Genomic DNA, 25806 nt, shown 5'->3' with positions numbered 1-25806 from the left:
ATTAAAAAATGGCCCCTAATCTGTAGAAGTCTCTTAAACACATATTGCCTGACTCATCTACAAAGGTATCAGTGAATGAGCAGTCTGAGAGACCCCAGTTTCTCAAATTGCAGCAATAAAAAAGAACTTCAAAGGGATTCTTGTTTTCCCAAGCAGGGTCTCCTGTACAAAATTCATCAATTGCCTGTGTTTTTCAGAAACCAGTGACTAATGTCTACATTCACTTTTGAATTGTATTTTTCCTCCACGAAGGACAAGATGTCCTGCTCTGCTTTTACTGGCAAGGATCCTAAGGTACCTGTCTCTCTGAAAAACAACTGCATGCTACTCTATTCCTGGATAGGAAGAGTGAGGAAAAAATAGCATTTATAGTCTACGTTATTATTACAAAGTTCTAAATTTGCCCAAGATTAGTTCTGTGCAAGATGTCTTTGGTTTCTTAATTGGTCAAAACATATTTCTGAAGTAGTTCTGGAATTGCCTATTCCTGTTCTTAAATAATTGCAGTGCTTGATTACTTGAGCTCCTTACTTTAATGGGGCAATTCAGCATACACCTTGGATTAGTAGTTAATCTGCTTTCACACCTCATTAATGCTACAACCTTTGCAAAGACATGATAGCAGGAGGCCTTGTGATGGTGGTATGATACTGAAGTGTTAATTGACTTTTGAAAATCCAAGTTCATGACTAAGACTCCCCAGGTGAAACATGTATGAAAGATGGGAATTTGGGGCAGAAGTTAAGCTATTCTCATACTGAATTCAAAACAGGCTTTTATCATAAAATGGGCCAAGCCTGTACTACATTTCATAAGCATTTTTAAACATTTATACTTTTTTTTTCACCTTCTCCAACAAAACTGAAAAAGAGAAGTGCTAAAACACAACGGAAAACTGTTCACGTTGAATTTACAGCAACCATCTGAAGCACCAAGGTTACAAAACCACTCCTCTGAAGATTTCCAACTTAATTTTTATAGATTCAGAAAGATCAAGCGGTTCAAATAAGGCATCGGATTAATGCCAAAACTGTGCAATATTTACCAAAATTAAAATTCAGATATTTTCCAGAAGAAGAACACATTTCAGTAAGGTGGGATTTCCTACACTTTAAATATTATATCACAGCTTCACTGACTCCACTTTCTATTATGGGGGAAGACAGCAGAAGGATGAGAGTGCTACCTCAGTTTTTAGAAGACTGCTTTAACGGTCAGCTGAAACACCTGCAATGCTGTGACCACTCCTGGAGCAGAATCTTTGAGGCTTTTTGTTCTAGTTACACAACAGCAAACATGCTTCCAAACTGTAGGATTTCTTCTGATGTTTAACACATGTATGTATATGCAAGATACACAAGCATTGCCCTAATAGATTAAAGTATTTGAGAGCAAAAGCAAGGTTTAGTCTATTCTGTGGCAAGCATATATTTTAAGTAAAAATAATGAAAATTATAAAGATCGTTTTGTCGCAAACAAAGATCATTCCAGTATTCAGGGAAGTCCTCACCTGGGAGTACCTTTCCCCATGCTGTACCTCTGGAATGCCAGGCAGGGAACATCCTTGCAAATATTAATTCATAACAAGCAAGCATGCCTGGGCTGAAATCAGTGTGTAATCCACCCAGTGCCCAGCTCCAGAACAGATCACCAGCTGGGAAAAAAAGAATGGGTAAGACAGAGGCAGTAATGAAAACTTATCACTCCTAAGCTACCTCCAAGCAAGGGAACTTTGTTATCAGACCTGAGAAACCCATCACAAGACCTGATGGCTGTATGGAGCAGAAAGCCCCCGGGACTCCAAGAGCTCAAGCCTGTGACTCCGGCCCTTACCCTGCAGCGGAAAACAGCTCAGCAAACCCAGTAAATCCCTCAGATGCTATCACTGCAGACAATCATTTTTTTATTTAGCGCCTTCCGCACCACGGGGCAGTGTTTCAAATCTGTGACAACTGCAGGCAATGAAGAGAAACAGTGGAGACTTCGGAAAATAAAGGTTTCATAAAAGCAGCTCTCTGCCTCCTTTCCCAAAGAAGGGACTTCCAACATGAGTTTTAAAGTAGATGAAATACCTCATAGGTGCTGCTGTGAAATCTGGAAAATACTTATCAAGAGAAACCTGACAAAAAGTGATTTATCATTAAGAAACAGATTTCTTAAAAATGTCTATAAAATTAAATTGAGAAACTCTGTACATAAAATACGTAACAGGGTCTGAAGTATGTACAGAAACAGATCTGAATTAGATCACTATTAACCAAGGTAGTGATGCATTTTTCAAACAGATAAGCATTTTTTCAAGACAATTTTATATCTTAGGCTATGTGGGATTTTTTTTTCTAACTTCAGATCCTTCCCAATGATGCAAATACAGAGCCTCCTCTTCCTCTTCATGCCTCCTCCTCCTCCTTCACGTCCCCCAGCCCTCGCTCTCCTTAATATAACTCCTGTTCCTGGAGCTGCATCTCCCTAGGCCTTGAGCCAGCATGGATGAATCAAATTTTGGGAACAATATGCTCGGTGACTGTGAAAAAGAAATGGCACGCCAACTACTTGTACCTTCTGCCAGCTGCTCCTTAAAGCATGAGATGCCACCAGGTCTGAAAATGTCATTTTGCCCCAGTTCTGCCAGACCAGAAACCAAACTTTTGGAGAACCCTTCTAAAAGGGGGACAGGGTGGGAGCAAAATGAGAAAGGGCACAGCTGGCTGGGCAGGTGCCACAGACTAGCATAACCCATCAAACTCCAGAAGGTTTAGTAAGCTACTTTTATTAGTAGTAATAACATTTTGTAAAAAGTGCTAATATGTTTATATTTTGCTTCACCATTGCAGCAGCACCCCAGACTCATCCTTGAGAAGCCTGCCTGGTTCTCTACAAGGAGGCAGTCTCTGCAGCAACACCACCTCCAATACCCTTCACGTTTATATTTTTGATTTCAAGGCCTGCTTCCAGCCCTGAAAGCTGGCTGCGTTCAGCTGCAGAACACAGGCCATGCTTGCTCTTTTGTTGTTGTTGTTGATTTGCTTTTGTTTAGCATCCCAATAAAGGGTAAGTGTTCTAGAAGCCCTTAAGCTGCTACCTGATTCTGCTTCCTAAACTGATTTTGCTTCCTAAAATGACCTGACCTGGGAAAAAATTCTGATACAAATTTTCTATAATTTCTTCATTTTATCAGCGTACCAGCATCACATAAGGATGCTGGTGAAGTTTAGTTTTACTACCAGATGAATGTGAGTTTCATCAATTCATTTTCTGCTGTTTAATGTACAGAGCTGTTTAACTGTACAGAGCTACTGCACTATACAGAACTTTTATGCTATAAAAGAGGGCACTTAGAGCACATGAATTAAAATAAGCAAAAATAGCTAGTTGTTAGTGTTTAAAATATGCTTATCGGCAGGAAGTTAAATTTAGCGTATCCCTGTGTGCCAACCTCACTGCTACACCACCATACCATATCTCCTGATCAGAAGTCATTCCCACACAAACCAATCGAAGTGGGATCCTGCCACTACCAAAAATTCTCTTCTCCAGAGCATCTTTTCTCATTTAGTGTTTCATGTTGCCAATAAATTCTTGTCATCCAGTATGTCTGAACTCAGCTGGTAACATTGGTAGGGACTTGCAGCTTGATCCTCATTTGAAGACCCTCGTCTAAATGCACTGAGAATCTGAGTCTCCCTGCATCCTTGTGGTCTCAGCAGCTTTATTCCTGCCATCAGCTGTTTCAGTTTTCTGTTTTCCCCTCTTTTGGATTGCTGTTTCTTTAGACCAGCAGATGCAGTGGCAAAGAAGCAGAAATGAGCAAACCCAGCAGTGTTCAAAACCTGAAATATCTTCAAGTCTTAAAATTGCCAACCGCATCCTGGGCTGCATCAAAAGGGTGGCTCATGGAGGTAATTATCTTCCTCCGCTCTGCCCCTGTGAGGCCCTGCTTGGAGTGCTGCATCCAGCTCTGGGGTCACCAGCACCAGAGAGATGTGGACCTGTTGAATGGGTGCAGAGGAGGGCCACAGCAATTATCAGGGGCTGGAGCACCTCTCCTGTGAACAGAAGCTGAGAGCATTGGGGCGGTTTAGCCTAGAGAAGAAAAGGCTCCGGGGAGGCCTTATTCCAACATTACAGTACTTAAAGAGGTCTTACAAGAAAGACAGAGAGAGACTTTACAATGGCATGTAGTGATAGGGCAAGGGGCAACAGTTTTAAACTCAAGGAGTGTAGATTTAGATTAGGTATTAGGAAGAAATTGGCAGTGAGGCCCTGGGCCAGGCTGCCCAGAAGTGCTGTGGATGCCCCATCCCTGTCAGTGCCCAAGGCCAGTCTGGATGGGATTTGGGCACCCTAATCTAGTGGGAGGTGGGAGGTGTCCCTGCCCACAGCAGGGTTTGGAACTGGGTAGTCTTTAAGGTCCATTCCAACCCAAACTTTTCTGTGATTATATTAAATAACACTTGCTTTCCTGCACAGCAAGTACATTAATAGTGAAAAAACATTTTGCTCTATATATAGTTATTAAATAACAATACATCTTCAAACACGCAATAAAGCAGATAATACTTTTTGTTATCTGCTGTTTGTTTGTGGGGTTTTTTTGTTTGGTTTTTTTTTTTTTTTTTCCAAGTCTTTTGACAGAACTTAATGAAATGGACAAATCTCTGAAAATTGAAAACATTAAACAGATTTTCTGGATTATTCATCAAACCATTGTGTCCAAGTAATACTTGATTTCACTTGAAAGAAAAAGAGGAAAATTAATCTGTCATTGCTAAAAGCAGACATCAAAATATTGAACCTGATGAATGAATACCAGGACTTCAAGGAGAGCACACCCTCATCTTCTGGAGCAGATGTTTCATAGACACATTGCAACAGCAGCACAACAGCAAGGCTAAGGAGATGAAATGTGTGGTAGGCCGTCATCTGGCCATCAGACCAGACCCCTGTGAACTTCAGGATGCTGCTGCTCTCTGGCTTAGGTGATGATCACAGAATCAACTAGGTTGGAAAAGACCTCCAAGATCACAAAGTCCAACCTCTGACATCACACTAACAAGTCCTCCACTAAACCATATCCCTAAGCTCTACATCTAAATGTCTTTTAAAGACCTCCAGGGATGGTGACTCAACCACTTCCCTGGGCAGCCCATTCCAATGCCTAACAACCCTTTCAGTAATGAAGTTCTTCCTAATATCCAACCTAAACCTCCCCTGGCGCAACTTTAGCCCATTCCCCGTTGTCCTGTCACCAGGCACGTGGGAGAATAGACCAACCCCTTAGGTCGGTCTACAGGTACCTAAGGTACCTGTAGAGAGCGATAAGGTCACCCCTGAGCCTCCTTTCCTCCAGGCCGAACAAGCCCAGATCCCTCAGCCGCTCCTCATAAGACTTGTTCTCCAGACCCCTCACCAGCTTCGTTGATAAATAATGGAAACAACGCCTGGTGAGAGTATGAAACCACAGCCTGCCCAGAGCTATTTGGTCAGCTTTCTAGTCTAACACCTTCACTACCAAAGGTAAAATAAGTCTCCAAATCCCATATATTATTTGGTTGTAATTGGAAATTGAATGTAACTAAACGTAAACACAGCATGGTCAACAACTGACCATGCCTATGGACAGGCACATCTTGCTTTCCAGGAGAACAACAGAGCAACAGCTTTGTTACCCCTCATCCATTCCTGTAAAAATCGGAGTTATTGTAAATGTTGGGAAATGTCACTCCCAGGGTGTTATGACTTTTAAACACAATGTGAATACACTCCTAGACAAAGCAGAAATTTCTATTCATAAAGCAGCAGAACTTTCCATGACAACTGGCAGGATAATTTTGTTTTACTGTTTGTTTGTTTTGATTTTTTTTTTTTTTTTTTGGAAAGAGGGCAAGAGAGAATTTGTTCAATTGACATTGCATTAGCGAACTTCTAATTCTATCTATCCTGCTGTGGTGGTGCCAGTATTTCACGCAATGATATTTTTCTGTCTTGGGTGATTCTAGGTCTTCCATGGTTGGGAAAAGAGTTGAATCAATACATATGCATTTAAAATTAATATATATATATATATATATATATATAGTGTTGGAAGCAATATTTTGGATTAAATCTTTAATTCATATAGAAACGCTATTTTATGTATAGATATCGGAAATTAACGTTGACTGGATCATCTCAAAAGCTAAAGCAAACTGGATTTTTTCAGGGTCTGGTCTGGAAAACCAATGAAAGCATCTTAGAATTGTAGTGGCAGGAAGAATAATTTATGTGCTTCAAAACATATATATCTTCAAGTTAATTTAATACTCAAAGGATTTAAGAAAGAGGGAGGAGGAGCTTTCACTTCAGAGCTTCCTTTACATAGAATTTCTTCATAAGTGGAGATGAACCTTGCTATCTAGGTGTGGGAAGCAGCACATAAAGCATTACCTACCTCCATTTACACACAAATTAGCTATTATGGCATAGCCTTAGAATACTATACTGGGTTTAAAGCTGAATTTAGACTGTCATTGTAACAGATGAAGTCTAAAATCCTCTTTCCTGCTCTATTTTTGAGCTTGATTTTCCTCAGGCATCACCTTATAGGGCTACTTTCCTGCTCTCCACCGAGTGGTCTGCCCCTGAGTTTGCCAGCAGTGCTCCGCTGTGTGACCCCACTTCTCCTGCATGTTCCAAGCATGGACAGGGAGGCCCAGTACAGCAATTATTTTAGCCCTTTATCATTGTAAGTATGCTCTGAAATCCTTTCTTCAAGTTCGTTCCTTAATACAGCATCATATACATTTATCTTTTAGTTTAAAATACAAAGCTGCACTCTCTGTGGCCTTGAACTGTGAAGATGACATTTCAGAATAAAACCCCAATTTAGGCATTGATTTCTAGAGGACACTTTGACCTTCATGTAGGAAGAAAACTGCAACTGAGGAATGAGGAAAAGAAAACTCAATTAATTTATTTTATTCACACTGGCATGGAGAGACTGGTCAGCTCCCAGAGATTACTTAGCAGTGCTAAATGCTTGCATAAACTTGCTTTTCTTGCTGATTATATGTGACAAGAATAGTCTTGGGGAGTTATTACATAAGGAGAACTATTTAAAGTTTATACATTCTAGTGTAATTCTGACATTTCTAAATTAAAAACAGCCTGTTTCTTGTTCCTATGTTGTTGGAGTAGCTCAAAGCATCTTCTGTACGTTCTCACATCAGTGCTTTGCATAACAAAAAGACTTTATTAACTACAGTGCACTATATCCAAACAACGCCTATTAATAATTTCTGTGTGCACCATGCACTGCACACTGCAGAATCTCCTGGTGAAGTCTCATCTCACTACCCTAACACTTGCAAGCCCTGTTCTTGTAGTCATACACATTTAATGAGAAAAAATGATTGAAGAAAGACAGCTTGTGCTGAATGCTGAATGCCTAACTCAAATCTACAGCTGTGCACTGCCAACCCTGTGGGGTAGGAGCCCTTTTCAAAACAGGTTCAAGTTGTTATGGTCTGTCCAACTGGACCTCTGTATTTTAAGCACCAACACTTGTGATGACAGAACACTCTAAGTTTTATGGTTTATGAAATACATGTATGAAATGTTAAAATCCATTTACCTGTCAGTATTTGGCCTCTAAGAGAGCTTCTGAAGAATGCTGTGCCTGAAGATGCCGTTTTCATAGAAAACAACAACTGTTCCAGGACATTATACAGCAAACAACTCCTATTCTAAGTATGCACGTACAGCTCAGAAAATTAAAAACATCCCATAAACTCCTATATGAAATTGGCACTGAGTTTCCTTCTTGTGGCAATTCCAACCTCCTTTTCTGTAAAGTGCTGCATCTGGACTATTCAGTCAAAACAAATATAATAAATACTGCTTCATAACTTTCCTATGATATATTATAAAGAGTTATAAAAATATGCAAGATTCCCTTTACTTCCTCTCACAAAACATATAAAGAAATCTATTTCTGTGGCACGTATTATGCAACATTTTGGATACAAGTAATGAGGAGTACTACTTCCAATGGGGATATATAAAAGGCCCAAGATAATAAATAAATGACAGAGAATCCCGATTTAAACCTTGTCAGTTCCCATATGACAAACTGTTTTGAGGAAACTCCTATACCAACTTGGATTAGTGCAGATGAAGTTTTACAGTTATTCTCGTAAAGGCAACAAAAATTAAATCCTCACAAGCAGAAGTGACATATTTCAGTTCCGGTTGTAAAAGCTGCCTAACTAATCTAATGCTTCTACAATTTCCAGGGACACCTCCTTTACTGCTTTTTTCCTTTCTTTCAAAATGTTACCAGCTTCCTGCAAGTGATAGTCCCAGAGAAACTGTCAAGGCCTTCATAGCATTTTGGAAATTGAATTCATAGTTAAGGTACACAATGGAGCAATTTTATTAACTAAGTTTCATACCCCCTAACACTAATTTCTATTGCCTTCTACATCAGGCCCAGAGCAGTGTCTATTCTCCACAGCACGTAACATCATTTCCATGTGCACAGTAAGCATTGTGGCAAGTCTTGAGTGAGCATTGCACATTCTCTTGGAACATCTGAAAATCATTGCTTAAAAAGAGTGTGACAGGATCAACAAAACAAACAAAAAAACATTATTCTCCTTCAAGAAACATATAATGGCACTAGAATGGAAAATTATCACGGTTCTGTAGGAAAAATAAACAAATAAATAAGACAGTAATCCTTACTTGTGCAAGGTGTGAGATGGCCGGTCGTTTTTCTCCAGTTGACCATAGCAGCTAGTTTTTGCTTCAGGAATGAAGGAGTATTTTTCCAGCATGGCTGATGCAGCAGTGGCAATAATCCCAAGGCCGTCCCGCACCCGAGCTTCTAAACTGTAGTCCCACTCATCATAAGATGCTGAAATGAGTCCTGAAGGAAACTCCTTGGGGGTGATTTCTGTGTTACCACTAACCAGGCTGGGAACTATCCAAAAGAAATCATAGCCAGTAAGGCCCAGGGAGCGAGCCTCATCCAGTATGTAGATAGCTTCATCTTTGGAGCAATACAGCAGGATGACAGATGAATGAATTTTCTTCAGCTGAATTTGCGTCTTGGCATCTCCAAAGGCAGTATCAAGTACGATGATGTTCTGCATGTCCCAGCCCACAAAACTATTTTCCACTGTGGTCTTAATGACATTGATGAAGTCTCGATATCCAGGGAAGGTCGTGGTCACCAGAGAAAACACGTGCCAGTCATAATCCTGCATGATCTTCAGCATGACAATGGCCTCCTGCTGGATAGAAGCCCCAAACTGGAAGAACGTTGACATCACATCCTAGAATACCAAATACAGTGGAAGATTACTACTTTGGGACAAGTCTAAAAAGAAGAGAATCTCTACTTCTTTTTTGGGTCCATTGTGGCTACCAAACTTTTGCTGTATTCAAAGACTTTTCTGTGCCTTATTGTATTCATATCATTAATAACCTATGCTGATCATAAGTGAGTACCACAGCAAATTAAAATATTTGCCAAAGAGTATGAACATATATTTACATAGGAAACTGACCCAATAAATTAATATCAATTTTCAGACACAATGTAAATAAATTGCAATGTGCATGCTGTACAGATATGAATGACCTCTGTTACTGCCAAACCTAATGTCTGAGTGATACTTCACTTCCCATAAGTCCGTATTGGTGGACACTGCCAAACTCCACAGAACTATTTATCGTCCCCACGTGCCAAGCTCACAAATTCTCACGAACTCACTACTGCTCATGCTCCATTCAGATCACATGGCCCATCGATGCCTATTGTAGAATTAATAGGATGGTACTCCAGGGACAACCTGCAAGCTGCTGGTGTACTCATTAAAGGGCTGAAATGGGAGAAAATTCAAACAATGATCTCTTAGTCTGTAACTGGAAGCTGCATTGCCTTCCTGAGGGATACAGCTGTGCAATCAATTTGCTGCACAACTTGTTTCTAATATTTGTCTTGGGCTTTTACGGTATTCACAGCATTCTACATGGCTTAAGGGAAGGTACCTCTTATTTTAACAACCTCTGTCAATAATAGGGACACATATATTTTGTGGGCACTAAATTTAAAAAGTTTTCAATTGGTCTATTTTTGCCATGTTGCAATAAGTTCTGAATTTATTTCTGAATTTTGCATTCTGGATTTATATACATTGCAATTATTAGAGTATCAGTGTATACACCTTCTTTATTTTCAATTTACTTCAGTATTTTTTCCAGACCAGCAGAGGCAACTTATATGCATCATACATGAAATTATTCTATGCATCATACAGAAATTATGCTGAAAGAAAAGTTTATCATTTAAAAAAGGAACCAATCATATAAGATTTCTTAGGTAATGTCCTGGTTTCAGTTAGGAGACAGTCGGTTTTCTTCCTAGTAGCTGGTGGAATGCTGTGTTTTGGCTTGGGATGAGAGGAGTGCTGATAACATGCTGATGTTTTAATTGTTGCAGAGCAGTGCTTACACCAAGCCAAGGACTTTTCAGCTTCTCACTCTGTCCTGCCAGTGGGCAGGCTGGGGGTGCAGCAAGAGCTGGGAGGGGACAGACCCAGAGCAGCTGACCCAAAGTGGCCAAAGGGGTATTCCATACCATCTGGCGTCATGCTAAACAATATAGAGGGGTGGCTAGCTGGAGGAAGAAGGGCCAGACTGCTCAGGGTTAGGCTGGACATTGTTCAGCGGGTGGTGAGCAACTGCACTGTGTTTTGTACACATTGTTATTAGTAGTACTTGTTTTGTACACATTTGGTACTATTATCATCATTATTGTTATTACTATTTTCTCTGTCTTAATAAACTGTCTTTATCTCAACTCACAGGCTTCACTTCCCTGTTTCTCTCCCCCATCCCAGAGAAGGAGGGGAGAGGGTGAGCGAACGGCTGTGTGGTGTTCAGCTACTGGTCGGGTTAAACCACAACAGGTAACCTTTAAAGGAGAGAGATTTTAACTCTATTACTAACACACAGCGTGTTTAATTTCAGTTTTATGAATGCGGTTGTGAACTGCTATCCTTTTGCAGGTGAGGAGAACAGAAGCAGATTAATTGACTTAGGTTTCAAAGGAAGGTGGTGTTAAACTTACAATTATTAGTGGGAACAATAACTCAGCTCTCCAAGTTCTGGCTTTTATCTACTGAAATCTATTCACAGGAAACTGAGTACCTGTATGTTTTATTTTAATAGAAGATGAGGAGTGTTATTACTTTCAGAACATTAAGAACCTGACACCAGGATTTTATATAGCTTAACAGCAATACCAGTCTTGCAACTGGTGTCAGACCATGAAGACTGATGTCGAAGGTATAAAATACACATCACTGGTGGTAATGAAACCATCTGCTGTAGCACATTTGTCACATCAAAGGCAGCATTCTGAATGCCAGTACCAGATTTCACAGAATCATAGAATATCCTGAGTTGGAAGGGACCCATGAGGATCAATGAGTCCAGCTCCCAGCTCCACAAAGGACAACCTACATGTTAGATAAACCAAACAGCTGAGAACATTGTTCAAATGTTCCTTGAGCTCAGGCAGGCTCGGAGCCATGACCACATCCCTGGGGAGTCTGTGCCAGTGCCTCACCACCCTCTTGGTGAAGAACCTTTTCCTGATATCCATCCTGAACCACCCCTGTAGCAGCTCCATGCTGTTCCCTCAGGTCCTGTTGCTGTCCCCAGGCAAAAGAGATCAGCACCTGCTCCTCCGCACCCCTCTAACCATTTTTGTAGCTCTTCTTCAGACAGACCCTAATAGTTTTATGTCCTCCTTATATTGTTGCATCCAAAGCCCCATACAGTACTCGAGGTGAGGTGGCACCAGTGCTGAGTACATTGGGACAATCACTTCTTTCCAACATTAAGCTCTTCGGTGCTTGATAGACCTCAGGATATGGCTGGCCCTTTTGGCCCCAGGGCACACTGTTGACTCATACTGAGCTTGCCAACCAAAATTCCCAGCTCCCTCCCTGCAGAATGGCACACCAGACACTTGTTCCCTAGCCTGTATGTACATCCAAGAACAATAAAAGTGCAGATACAAATATCACAAGCCAAATTCTCCTCTGAAGAAATTCCACGTAGCTCCACTAACTTCATGTGATGCTTTTATAGCAGCTGAAGATCTGACTCTATGTGTTTACAATGATTTTGAAACAGATGTTAGACTGCAAGTAAATTCTAGCTTTAGGAACCTTAGCAGATATTTAAACACCTATGAAGAGAATATTCAAAGACACATTATCCACTATGCTTAGCCAAAAAAAAAATAAAAAAATTTGTGAAGAAAACAGCAAATAATTAAAACTATAAGGGATTCTAGAGTTGTATCCTTAAACACCTACAGAAGTATTCATTTGGGATTTTTTAAAGCTTCACATTCCTCCCAAAGAGTACAATTATTACTTTGCTTTATACAGACTTAGTATTTTATTACACATGCAAAATCTAATTGGTACTTTTCTATATTCAAAAAACAAACTGAAATGATGTTTGTAAAAAAAAAAAAATCAGCTATTTTCATTTAACTGTCATCTCATCACCCATTAAAGTCATTTCTAACGGAGGAATATAGATGTTACATCAAAGGTGCTTTCGATGTACATCAAATGAATGTACTTTTTCTTTTGGCCCCATATTTTCAAATTATTGGTGGAGGATACAAGAAAGCTATACCAGTTACCCAATAAAAGAAACTTTTATACAAAGGAATTCTGTAGATAAACCTCAAAATATGAAAACCCCTAGATGTTACACTGATATGAGCAAAAATTTAGTTAGTAGTAGTTATGGAAATTATTAAGAAATGCTTTATTCAAACTGACTTGATTTTTCTAGCTTCTTAGCTGGATTCTAGCACAGCATTGTAAACAAAGAAACAGCAATGATAAGAGAAAGAAAAGAATAAATGAAAATTTTATTTTCTTCTATCTTGCACATGAACAGTTTATAGCTATACTGAGCAATCAGGCATTGGAATGGGTTGCCAAAGGGAGTGGTGGAGTCACCGTCCCTGGGGTTGTTCAAGGAAAGGTTGGACGTGGTGCTTAGGGACATGGTTTAGTGGGTGACGGTGGTAGTAGGGGGATGGTTGGACCAGATGATCTTGGAGGGCTTTTCCATGGTTAATGATTCTATGATTCTGTGATCTCCCAGTATGTTTGACACCAAAAATAAGGAATCCTTCAACTGTTTTGTTGTTGCTATTGTTTTAACAGTATTCTTGAATTTTGTATACAATATAAAATTGTCATTACAGACCATAATTTCAACATTCCCATGTTCATGCACAGAACAGACAGCAGCTCTCTTTAGAGCTGTCATTTGACAGATTAGTATATTAGATTAAGATGCTTTTTAATTAGTGTACTGAGCCTATAACTCAGTCGCTATCATCAGTATTGCACATTTCACTTCCCTAATTCCAAGAAATTACATGAGTATTTCTCTCAAAACCACATCCTCAGCTATATTCATGACATCTTAGTTTCCAGCTCCAGCTTTTTCATGAGATCAGCAGGGCAGATTCACTGCTGCTGTAACAGCAGAGGTTAGCCCTGACCATGGTTTATGGCTACTGGGGGAAAAGCTGCAATAGTTGGTTGGTTAGAGAAAGGAATGTTTATATAAAATACTATACTACTTTTATTAAATGAAAATGAAATGCTAAACCAGAACAAAATTGGGGTCAACTTAAGACCAAAATCAAGTTTCCACTCGGTGGGCTTGTAATATTTCTATTTAATGATATTATGACAAGAAGCAAGAAACAATATGGAATATGGTTTAAAAAGCAATCCATGGGATGACTTTATTCAGTTAAAAATATTATTATTACTATGAGACAACAAGTAAAACTTTAAAGATATCTTAATTACTTCATTCTTTCTCACTCTATATCTTCCAAAGAGATATAGAGAAATAATTGTTCTATTTTATGCCACTGTAATGCAGATATTCTGTTTTTATAACAGTTTTAAGGCATGTGGTGCTAGGTCTACATATACAGTGCAAGCTGTTTCCTGTTTAATGAATTATAGTAGATATTTGGCATTCTTATGAAGACTGAAAAATTTGAAAAACAGAGATTAGTCATGAATTTAAGCTGAATAATTTCACATCACATCAAAAATATCCAGAAGGAAATTATTTTTATGAATCTCAAATGTAGGTGAATAATATATCTTGCAGTGCATTACCTTGGTACCATTTATACCAGACTACTTGAAATGATGCAATGATTCCCAGGTAAAAGTGAGGTGAATTGTGTTTAGATGTGATTAATATCCAGGTTTCAGACATACAGTCTCTTCCCTCCATAGAGACCCATAGAAAAATTTCTGTAAATGCAGACACCAAAATAGAGGAGCTGAAAGGAAAACCCTTCCTCTCAAGACACCCTGCACACTTCTAAAGTCTCAAGTTATTACATTCCTGTCTCAATTCATTAAGAGTATGGAACATGCAATTCCCAACACAAACATCTCACAGAGGTGCCCAGGGAGAAAACTCCCCCATTATCACCATGGGACCAATTTGGGGGGAAATTATACAAAACTATGTACTTCCAGGCAAAACAGAGCAACATGTGACTGTGGAAATAATTTAGTAATTACTAAAAAGAGCAGAAGAGACTTTCTTCCCTAGGACTTGTCACTCCACTTCCACACATGGCAAGGCATGCTGCAGGATAGGCAGGGCAGGAACTCTATGGCCGAGGATAGATTTTATGTTCTCCAAATCTGCCCACACATACCTGTGAAGATTTTGTGTGTTCCACAATTTGGTACTGAGAAGATGAATACTCTCTGACAGAGCTAGAAAAAGGATGGAAAATTTCTTACCATGTAATTTAACTGTGCAAATGCAGAGCCACAAAATAGTAAAGGTCAACAGAAAGGACGAGTGGAGGGCTTTTTATTTTAAAAGTTTGCTCTGGGAGAGGAACACTCAAGTTAGAAAAGGGCAGTAGCAAGCAAGGGAGTACATTATGGCTTTCCTATGTCTGACATGTCCCCTTTTATTATTTCAAGGAATAAATATCAGAGAAGCATGATTGTCAAAGATTAGCACCAGATTAATCAAGCATGTTCTCTCCCATCTCCTGAGGGAGCCTGCAGGGATTCATTTTGTAGAGGTTTCTTTATTTTCAGGTCCTGGTTTTATCCTAAGAATTTCACTAGATAACATTTTTTCTTCATTATATCTGCTTAATTATAATATACTTCTTTGGCTTATCAGGGCCTGCTACAAGAGTCAATGTTTGTCACTGATTTTACATTTACAAAAATTAGCAAATAAATACCAAGGGATGGAAACAGGGTTTCTAACGATCATTGCAGAGTCCAATGGTTTTTAATCCTTTACATTCTTCAAATACTAGTGTCATGTCTAATGAATTTAAAGTAACTCAACATGCCATCATGCTGAAACAGCATAAATTAATTATGAAAGATGACTAGTTTTGTATAGAGGTCATGAACCATTCCCTAGGCTGGAACGCACCAGCTGGGTCTTCATTCATGGACTGCGCAAATATTGGAAATTGAAGTCTCAGCCTCAGCTCCTGGTCCACCACGATCAGGGAAGAATGCTTTCAAAGACTGAAATTACATCAACAAGCCTCTGACTGAACCTGATTAAGGGGAAAAAAAAAATGATGTGAAACAGCGGGGATTTTCATGTTACTATTTGATAAAAGATTTATTCTCAAGATGTCCCCTTTCCAGATAATTTTCATCTTCCACTATTACAGAAATGGCTTACACTTATCTCAATGAAGGAGAGAAGAGTTGACTCATGTAGTTCTGTTAAAAGCAGTGTGTAGCTGGCTGCACCATAGCTACTTGGATGAATGATGGCTCATAGAACTTCTGGAGTGAAAGAGAATCCCAACACATAAGTAGTACAGCACTGATGCCTGCATGAAAGATAAGGGAGGACAAATATTTCCTGAATACAGATCAGTCCCTCTTTTACCCATGCAGGTCCATGACATGGTGCTGAACATCAAGGTGAACTGTTAGCACTAGCCTAATATTTCTAATTTTTGGAGAAAAACAGATTTGTACAAGTTCTGTACTTTCTCTAAGTATTTCACTGTGAAAAATATGGCAACATATAGTATATCAATTTTTTAGCAAGAAAGAAAGATTTTATGCCATATATTATAGCAGAGTATGATTTCTCTTATGCCCCTAGTTGTAATTGCAGATTAATATTTTGCCATTTATCTAATTTAGATATCTTATTTTCTCATGGTATGTACAACCAGTATCCTTATGCTTTATTCATGTAATTAGTCAGCACTGATACAAGTAAATGGTTTCCTGAACGGTCCAGAGAGACATAATTTTCCATGGGGAAATGACTTGAAATTAGCCATTTTACGGAACACCTGAGTTATTTGGAGAGCTCTTGAGTCTGTCCCTTCAGTGAAAACCCTACAAACAGTTGTTATGAATGACTAGGAAATGATCAGGAAAGCTGATGACTTTTCAAAGACAGAGAAGACCATTGCTGGGAAGTTACTCCAAAGACATAGGGGAAAGTAACAGACTTTTTGATGTGTGGAAACATTAATCTGCCAACAGTTCACATTTGATGCATCACAACAAAATTGTGACAGAGCTAGAAGTAAATGAGGTCCTGTTTTTTATCATGTTGCTATGCAGAAAAAAAGTTTAGAATATGCTGATGATGATCTGTTCTGTATGAGTTACCTACCTAGATGAGGCAAATAATTCACACAAAATGATGCTATAAAATTAGGTAGAAAGAAACCTGAATGCAAATCAGAAGGTCTTGAAGTGTTGTTAGCTACCATGATTTTACCACAAAACTTTCAAAACAGAGGAGGGGAACCAAAGGTCCACCTCTGGTGTCACGGGATCACAATAAATAAATAAATAAATCGTAAGTACAGTGGTTTTATTTAAGAATTTTTCCAGTTCTCATGGTTGTAGGGAAAAGTATCAAAATGACTCCAGAGCACATTAGGGTCTGACAAACCCAACAGCAGGTAACTTTACACCCAAATCTCTTTAGTTTCCGGGCTTGGATAATAAATTTTTACAGTTAAAGACTTAGGAGCAGCTCAGGATTACATTGCTTCTATGTACTTTTGCTGAAAACAAAATGATAAAATCCCAGATTTATTTTCAGAAACACAAAAATGCATTTTGCAAACTCATAGAAATCTTTTCACCAGGTAACAGAAAAAAAAAAAAAAAAAAAAAAAAAAAAAAAAAAAAAAAACAGTAATAGAGGGCACCAAAAAGCTTGTGAATCAGCCTGGTGCAAGTCCAAGAAATCCAGCAGGCATAAATGCAGATGTTTCAGGAAGGAAAGTCTGAATAGCTTTCCTCTTCTAGTACTGGTATTTCATTGGAACTCACATAATTTACCTCCTCTAAAAATAAAACACCATAAAAATGTAGGATGAATGAAGGATATCAGCCAAATAAAGGTAAGTAGATGAGCCACATAAGTAAATAAAAAAAATATCTTGGGTCACAGACTATTCACACCCAATATCCTCACTCTCTTCTATTCACACTAGAGCATTATTTTCCAATATTCATGTTGCTTCTTATCAGTATTCAGATACTACATATTTTGCTAACAAAACAACATGCTGAGCTATGTGGAAATCCAATCTGTAAGCTATTGAGAGTTATCTATCAAATCAGTTAGTTCATTTACTTTCAACCACAGCTGCTCCTATAAGGCCATCAGAGATGAGCTTCTTTTGATTCATGGGCAATCTGGGGAACCTTAGCAGATATAAAAGTAAAGCATTTAGTTTAAAGCAGCTCATATGACTTCTTGGAGCAGATGTATAGTTCTAATTATAAATCTTGAGAACAATCCCATTGTTAATGGCCATGCTTAGTGAAAGCAACCTTATATAAGGTTTAACTGTCTGATTTTAAAATGAGACTGTGACAGGCAAAGTTCAGTACAAGTAGATGGATCAGACACAAAGGATGACTTCAAAATTTCCAAGGGGAGGGGAGGGAACATTTTATCTTCCTTTTTCAATAAGAAGTGAAGTGTGCTGATCTGTATTTTTCTTTTTAATTTTTCAACAAACAAAATATCATTCTAAGATTTTAATCATACAGATCTCATTGCCCCAAAGAGTTACGTCTTTAAAAAGTGTAATGCCCAAACTTTGATTAACAGCTTTTTACAACACCAACCTAATTTATTTTTTTCCAAAATCAGCCACCCAAATCAATCTTGCTCTAACCTAGCCATAAGATTAAACATGCACGCAATTTACTGTGTGCCATCCACAGAACATGCTGGGACAGAATCCAATTTGCTTAGCATTTTAACAATCTGTTATATTAAAGTAAGTTGATTTTAAATTTTGTTTGTTGTTTTTGTTTAACGGTAATATTTTATGTGTTTACATTACTATTGCCATGGAATCAAAAATACATGTTGCTCAAATAGTTTATGGAAATTTTCAAGAATCAATGCTATGTGGAAATTCTTCCCTGGAACAAACTTTCATTCCTGCTTTTTGATATCATATACACAAACCATTTTACGTAACTGTAAAGTGATATCACATAGGGTAATTAAATATGTACCTTAAACACCCAGCCTATAGGAAAACTGGTTCAGAACAAGGGGTTTAGAGTGCTTGAGGACAAGTAGGATTTTCAGTTAAAATTTTGTATCTTATCTAGTACAAGTATTGCACAGTAAAATTCTGCATAACCAACTGCTTGCTAATGCCTCACACATCAACTCCTTTTACAAACAGTTTTTTTTGTACAGTTTCTACTGTTGTTCAGAGCTTTAATACCCACACAAACCAAATTTATTAATCCTGTAAACAGAATCAAAACTTCACTTACCCATGATCCCATTAAAATACACTATACTCAAGAATCCAGTCTTAAATTCAGAATCTGTAACAATTTGTCATTAAATGGCAGCTGAACCAAGCCAAACAACCTGATTACTATTGTGTAAGTGCACTAAGAGTGCATAAAAGCCATAAATTATATAGAAAGATATGCATAATCAAATATTGATAAAAATGCCTGAAGACATCATCCCCTTATCTGAAAACATTTGGTTTCAGATGAATGCTAAAATACTTCTCACTTGTGTTGGAATGAGATGCCAGAAAACCATTAACTAAGTCATTTCCATACATCTACACTTTAACAAGTAAAAATGAAGGCAACAAACAACCTCCCCCACCACCCCCTTTCACCAAATGGTGAGTATAAAATATTAAGCAAATAAGGACAGTTTATTTTTTTATTGTGTGCTTGTAGCTCTGTGTTTTTCCCCTGTGAGCCAAGAGTGTAGGACTGGCCACCTCTGTGCACCTATTTGGCCTTGGCCACATTGGACTGAGGAGAGAAATCCAGCAGCATGAGGCTAGCTGACAGGATAAAGACATAGGCAGACGGGTAGGAAATCTTTTAAGAGAAAGGATAAATGTAGTTCAAGGAGCCACTCAGAACAGCTACAGATTTGTAGGAGATATCCAAGTAACAGAGGATGACAATGATAAGACATGAGATTCAAGATCCCTCTTGATCTCTTCAGGAAGGGAGACGCATTTGGGTTTCCCAGGTAGTTTAAACAAGAAGAGGTGTGAACTTGATTCATCTGCCTTTGGAAGGTAAAGTCACAAAAACTTCACAATTTATCCAAAACATGCATGCTGCTTTTAAATTCTCCAAGAAGGAAGTGATACTTTAAAGTACTCAGAATGCTCCTCTGCTCTGATGTACAATCAGCAGATCTGAAGAGCGTTCTCAAGGGAAATACCATTTATGCTTATCTTCTTTATATTCTCACTTCAGGCATATTTGGCCTCTGGGCAAAGCTACATCTGCTCTTCTGTTATGCTAATAGAAATTACATGCTTTCTCAAAGGGAGTGATCAGCTCATGGCAACAAATACCTTTTTCCATTCTACGTGTAATAGCAGCAAGTCAGAAGTAACTTCAGTTACAAAAATTCTAAGATGAATGATCTGTATCAATACTTACATATCAACCTAGCTTGAGCGGAGGGTGGCTAACTGTGAATCTTAGACTGAATCCCACTGATGAGAACATAGCCCAAAGTACCAGCAATTCATCATGTTCCTCTCATATTCATTTAAGAAACTTTGAATAATCATAGTTCAAATCACCCTTGCTGAAACAAACAAACAAAACACAATGGTGTTGGAAAATCTCCAGTACTCAGAGCTCCCACATCCATATGAGAAGGAAAAAGGAGTGGTAAGGAAGGCTCAGCTATACGTAGATACAACAGTTTTACAGTATCAGTGTGCTAACCAGACAAGGACAAGGTGCACACTATGACGGATGGTAAGTAAGACAACAGAGATATGCAGAAAAAAAAAAGTGTTGCACATACTTCTTCCAACTACCCACACAGTTCCACACCTTTGAGCTGAAACTACATTTTATTTTTGGCATTCTGTTTAAGGATGCATTGATTTATTTAGTTTCAATAATATCACACATCAACAGCTTTGCCAAGCATAAGCATAAGCAAATAATATTCTGGGCAGAAAAGCTTTACCTACACATATTCAAGTCACTGAGATTTTTATGCAGGCAGTAAAACTATTTCTTGTATCAAATAGCACAGTTCAAGTTACTATTCGTTAGTTAAGTAGAAGCAAAATATCTTTAAGCATGTTTCTGATTTGCAATAAATATCAGCAGGAAAGCAACTTCAAGAAAGGAAATGTTCAAACTGCTAAGCTTAGGTCCTTGCAAGGCACAGTAATTCTTTCTGGGAATGCTTTCAGATTTGACAGTCATACTAGATAGAGCAAATACTGCGCTGCTGTAGCAAATTGAGTATCTCATTTATAGCCATAAAAAATAAAAACCATGTTTGCACAATGTTCAGTACAGTACGAAGAGGAATGAAGCTCTCTTCTTTAGCCTGCACAATAATGTTATACTTTGAAGAGAGTGTCATGGTAATCCTCATAATGAATATGACTAAGCAACCATACACATTAGTTAGGTTGATGTTTTTAATGCCAGAAATTTCAATTAGTTGCTCTTTACAACACTATGCATATAGCTATTTACTGAAAAGATACAGTACCACACAATCAGTGACTTCAATAGATTCATATTAAACACATCCAAATAAGCTTCAGAGTTGTTCTAACATATGTAGGAAACATGAAAGCTTTTTAACTAGTCTCAATATAGACAACAACAGATAATAGATTTTTTCAAATATTCATAATGCAACTAAATTGTAAGTGCTCTCCCATCTGAAGTCAATGGGACCTCAAGGTGCTCAGCAGCCTACATGGGTGGAGATGTTCACACAGGAAGGAGAGTTTGTGAGAGTCATGTGAGAGTTTGGCTGTGCCCATTTTATTTACACTGCTACATGAGTCCCAAAAAAAAAAAAGGTGTTTAAGTACTCACTTAACTGAAATAGATTGTCTACCAGTATGAAGTGTGGGCACTTGCTCATTTTCTTTAATGGGCCTGTGCACCAAAGGAATTTAGATGCTTGTTAAAGTTGCAGTTGCAAATTAGATTTCAATATAAAAGGCACAAGGAGTTGTGCTTTGCCTTAAACTCATATATCTTGATTTGTCTCCATGCGTGTCCCCTAGTGCCATACTCTAGAATAACATTTCTTAATTTACAGACTACAGGATTGCTAATGTTTTGCAAGTCCTTTAGAAATAACCCATGGATCTTTCACTGTCCAAAATCCAGTCTGAAAAATTAATACCGAGACCTGAAAGCAGCACCCCAGCCATCTCCATCCAATACTTGCTATTCAGAGCAGGTGTAACATTTCACTATGATCAAAAAATTATTAAAATACAAACTTTAGGTCTGATCTTCAAACTTGTCATGGCTTACTGTCACATTTTGTGACCAAAAAGAAAGAGAGAAAGCAGTGACATTACTCTTTGCAATATACTCCACCAAAGGAAAACTCCTGGAATAAGGCAGAAAAACAGAGCTAGACTTCATTGCACAGCTCTCATTGGGCTCTCCTGGCACTCCTTTCCCTGAATCACAATCATCTCTTTAAAAGCAATGTGTCTGAATTTGCCAGATTATGATATTTCATGTTACATTAACAGATAATTAAAAGAAGATGAATAATAATACTGAAATGGATCTCCCTTCTTTTGGGCAAGGAAGGTGGATTTGTGGTGCAAACAGGGATTGTGCTGCGCTCAGGAGCAGATACTGCTTGTTTTATTAAGAGAGGTGTTGATTTTTCAAATCCTTACCAAGTAAGACAATCTTTCTGCCCAGCATATTGACAAAATGAGAAAGAAAAATGAGATGTATAAACTCTGCTGGTTGTTAACAGTCTCCATTCCATACAATAGAATCACTCTCTAAAACAAAGCTCTTTGGGAGGCACACACTTGGCTAAATGGAAGTTCGTATGAGATCTGTGTTTCTTCTCAGTGAGCAAATATTTATTACCACAACTGCAATGAATTGTCTGTTCATTAGAAAATTCAGACAAAGAAACAGAAACAAGCTCATATAGAGAAAAGCTCTGTTTTGACCCTCACTGGTTTCTATGGCAGTAAACTCAGTTGCTGATGGAACAGGTACAAGGATCAAAAATACCAGTGCAAAGGATGCAAAGAGCTGTGTTTGTATTACCAAGCACATCCTGCAGGGAATGGGTCAGAGTCGTGCAACATAAACCTTTTTTTCTTCTCAGCTGTCCTTGCACAGGGCAGCCTGTCAAGGACTTCAAAATCTGAGCTCCTGCAAAGGACCTTGGAGAACAGGACTGGAGGAGAGGGGCAAACTCCTGCTCTCTGAAAAGCAAGCAGTTCATCTGCATCAGCCTGGACAAGAAGGACAGATGTTAGAAAGCACCACGAGAGGGGTGGAGTTGGGTGTGCAGGTACCTACAGACCCACAGCTCAGCTCCCCGCTCCCAACCTACGCCATTAGAAATTGATGAATAATGCAGCAAAAATTATATCCCTAACAGGCCGCAGCAGATATTTTCTTTCAATATGTAAGGATCACATATTATTAATAAATATTTAGACACTCACTGGTTCTTGATAGAAATAATTACTTTGAAATTTTTACCGATTTTAAACAAAACACCTTGATAACACAGACACGAAATCCTGACACTGAACACATACTTTTCTTCAGAAAATACCAAAAGAAAAAAGCAGAGAGCAGAAGTAATACATCGTGACGGATGACTAGACACCATTGTTAATTTCCTTAACACCATTGCTAAGGAAAGTCCTTATTACTAAGCAAAGTCCTTATTATTAAGCAAATACTAAGAGTAACATGATTTCAGATAAAATCAGTGAGGGTCACTGTAAGTATAACCCACTGAATTAGAGCAGTAATTAACAATTATTCTCAGCAATGCAGCTCAGCTAGCAATAATCTGTCACTTCAGATTGCACAATGACCATTTCATAAAAAGGCATTTACACAAAAGCTGCAGTTCAGCAGCTATCAATTTTCAAAGATATAATAGTTTCCTTAGTAATTAAGAGTACAGCCTTAGAATAAGCAAGTATAAATACTTTCCTTGTAAACTTTCCTTTCTGGAACACTCATTTATCCCCAGGGATACATAGAATAACTTGGTGCAACTCATGCTCCAGTGCCACACCTCATGAAAATATCTTGAAATCAGCCATACAGGAAATAGATTCTAGTATCCTCTTTCACATGGTCGTAAGTCTAGTCCAAAAGTTGTTTTACTCCTACAGACAGATGATATGTTGTATGTATATATGCCTATGTACAGGATGTGGCTGTACTCAATTTTATCTCAGTGTATCAAATGATAACATATGATCTGATTGTGGGATAAAAATTAAAGCCAAGTTTAAATGCTAGCTCATTTACAGTGCTTAGATCAGCAACAGCTTTCCTCTGTCCAGAATAAGTTTTCTTAAGCCGAAAAAAAAAGTTGTAACTTCTATGCTGATAAAAAATTCAAACCTGTGAAATACATGATGTATAGAGTTATGTGCTCTGAAAGACTTCCGCACACCAAATGCTTCATTCCTCTTCCGCAGATGAAGAACATTTTCCTTTGATTTTTGCCCAACTAATCACATCAGAGAACAGATTTATTATCATACAGTCACTCCATAGAAACAAAACACATTTTCTTGCTTACTACAAAAATATATAAAAATATCAATGTGCTTGTGGAGATCCGTTAAAACGTTACATTAGATTATTACATTAGATTAGATTATTTCTGACAGCCTCACCTAAACCTCCAGGAAATAACAGATTTTATAGAGCATTTGTAAGCAAAATTGAATGCAAAGCATAGAATGAAGTATAAATAAAAATGGAATCATTAAAGCAAAATAGAAATGTTTGGTGCTATGGCAGAAATAAGCATATAGGGGAAAGTAGTGCCTGCTCCAAAGGAAAGACTTAAATTATTACTTGAAAAGTAAACAACTATATCAAAATGAGAGTTCAACAGAGCAATTATGCTTATACATACATCGGTGCATTTGGAAATCAACTGGATGTATAAGAGAAATTCTCATTGACTCATTCATATAAATTAATATACAATGATTAAAAGAATTTGAGGAGAGAGAGTGCTAAAAATGGTGGTAGTTGCTTCAGCAAACAAGCAGAAGAGGTACAACTGGGGCCTGATTGATATCACTATGTGGGAAGACTAGGTCATCCCTTTGGTTTCTTTCAGATAGCTAGTTAAGTGCACACGTGCATTGTAAAGCCCAGAACTAGGTGCCTATTCCTATTTGTGGATATGATGTAATTTCACAAGCTATTTAAATATTTTCATGGTTTCTTAATGTCTTTAACACAGGCTTCTTCCTGTTCCCACCAAGCAGCAGCTGAAGAGAATGTTTCTATGAAAACAGGAACACCTTTGTTAACTGCAAGACTTAGGACAAATTCCTGCCCACTTCAGAAAGATTGAGCCCGTCACTTAACACTTCCAAATCTCCAGGCAGACTCAGGGGTATTTGATGGCCAAGAGAAGCAGAAGTTTATTCAGAGAATGTGATTCAGTCAGCTATATACTCATACATAGCATAAATCAGTTTCATTTATTCCCTTTGCAATACAAATTAGGGAATTCAACCTCTTTGTTGCTCACCACCTGGTTTCCAGAGCTCTGTCTCTACACAGAGACCCATACGCAGTCTCATGGTTAATGGGACCTTAATGTATCTTTGAAAGAGTGTGTTGATCAATTTCTATGTACTGAAGGACTTAAAAAAATTTGGTTGAGAAACAAAATAAAAAAATCTAAGTCATTACATGTAAGCCATGGCATTTAAATAACTGCTGAGATGCATAGCAGTCACACCACTAGCAATTTACAGGTAACTGTTGGTTATCCCATTTTAATTGAACATTCTACAAATTATATTCATCTTTGCATTATTATTTGAACTACCTTTACTTTCTTGCCAAAGTACATGGTCCAACTGCTAGAACTTCAAAACACCCATTTCAACTATGAAACAAAGTTTGAAATAGTTCATGGCCCCAAGGCTGTCTCCTCAACACCTTTTACCACTGCCCAAGTTCTATACTCCACAATCTACTGCAAAAACTTACAAGTCATGAGAACAGATAGTCTGGCAGACTTTGCTCAGGCTTCTCAGGCCAATGAATGATAATCAGTATTAAAACTGGCTGTGTTCAAAATTGTTTAACTGATTTGTCCCATTCTCCTCCTCTCATTGCCCTCTAATTTGTTACCTCCCATTGGCAGCTGTCA

General features: G+C 38.2%; 1 protein-coding gene across 1 annotated transcript in view; it reads right to left on the bottom strand.

The window, feature by feature from the left end:
* GRIN2A (glutamate ionotropic receptor NMDA type subunit 2A) overlaps positions 1 to 25806 on the bottom strand; it is a gene marked incomplete at both ends in the record, with an annotated part of 184838 nt that overhangs the window by 66002 nt on the left and 93030 nt on the right. Inside the window, one exon of the mRNA XM_084296350.1 lies at positions 8725 to 9317. Coding sequence (XP_084152476.1) covers positions 8725 to 9317 — 593 coding nt within the window. The remainder of the gene's footprint in view (positions 1 to 8724; positions 9318 to 25806) is intronic.

This window comes from Netta rufina, assembly GCF_964035555.1.
Source record: "Netta rufina genome assembly, chromosome: 15".
Classification (NCBI taxonomy): Eukaryota; Metazoa; Chordata; class Aves; order Anseriformes; family Anatidae; genus Netta; species Netta rufina.
The sequence above is the reverse complement of the archived record's forward strand: the minus strand, read 5'-3'. Positions and strand labels throughout refer to the sequence as shown.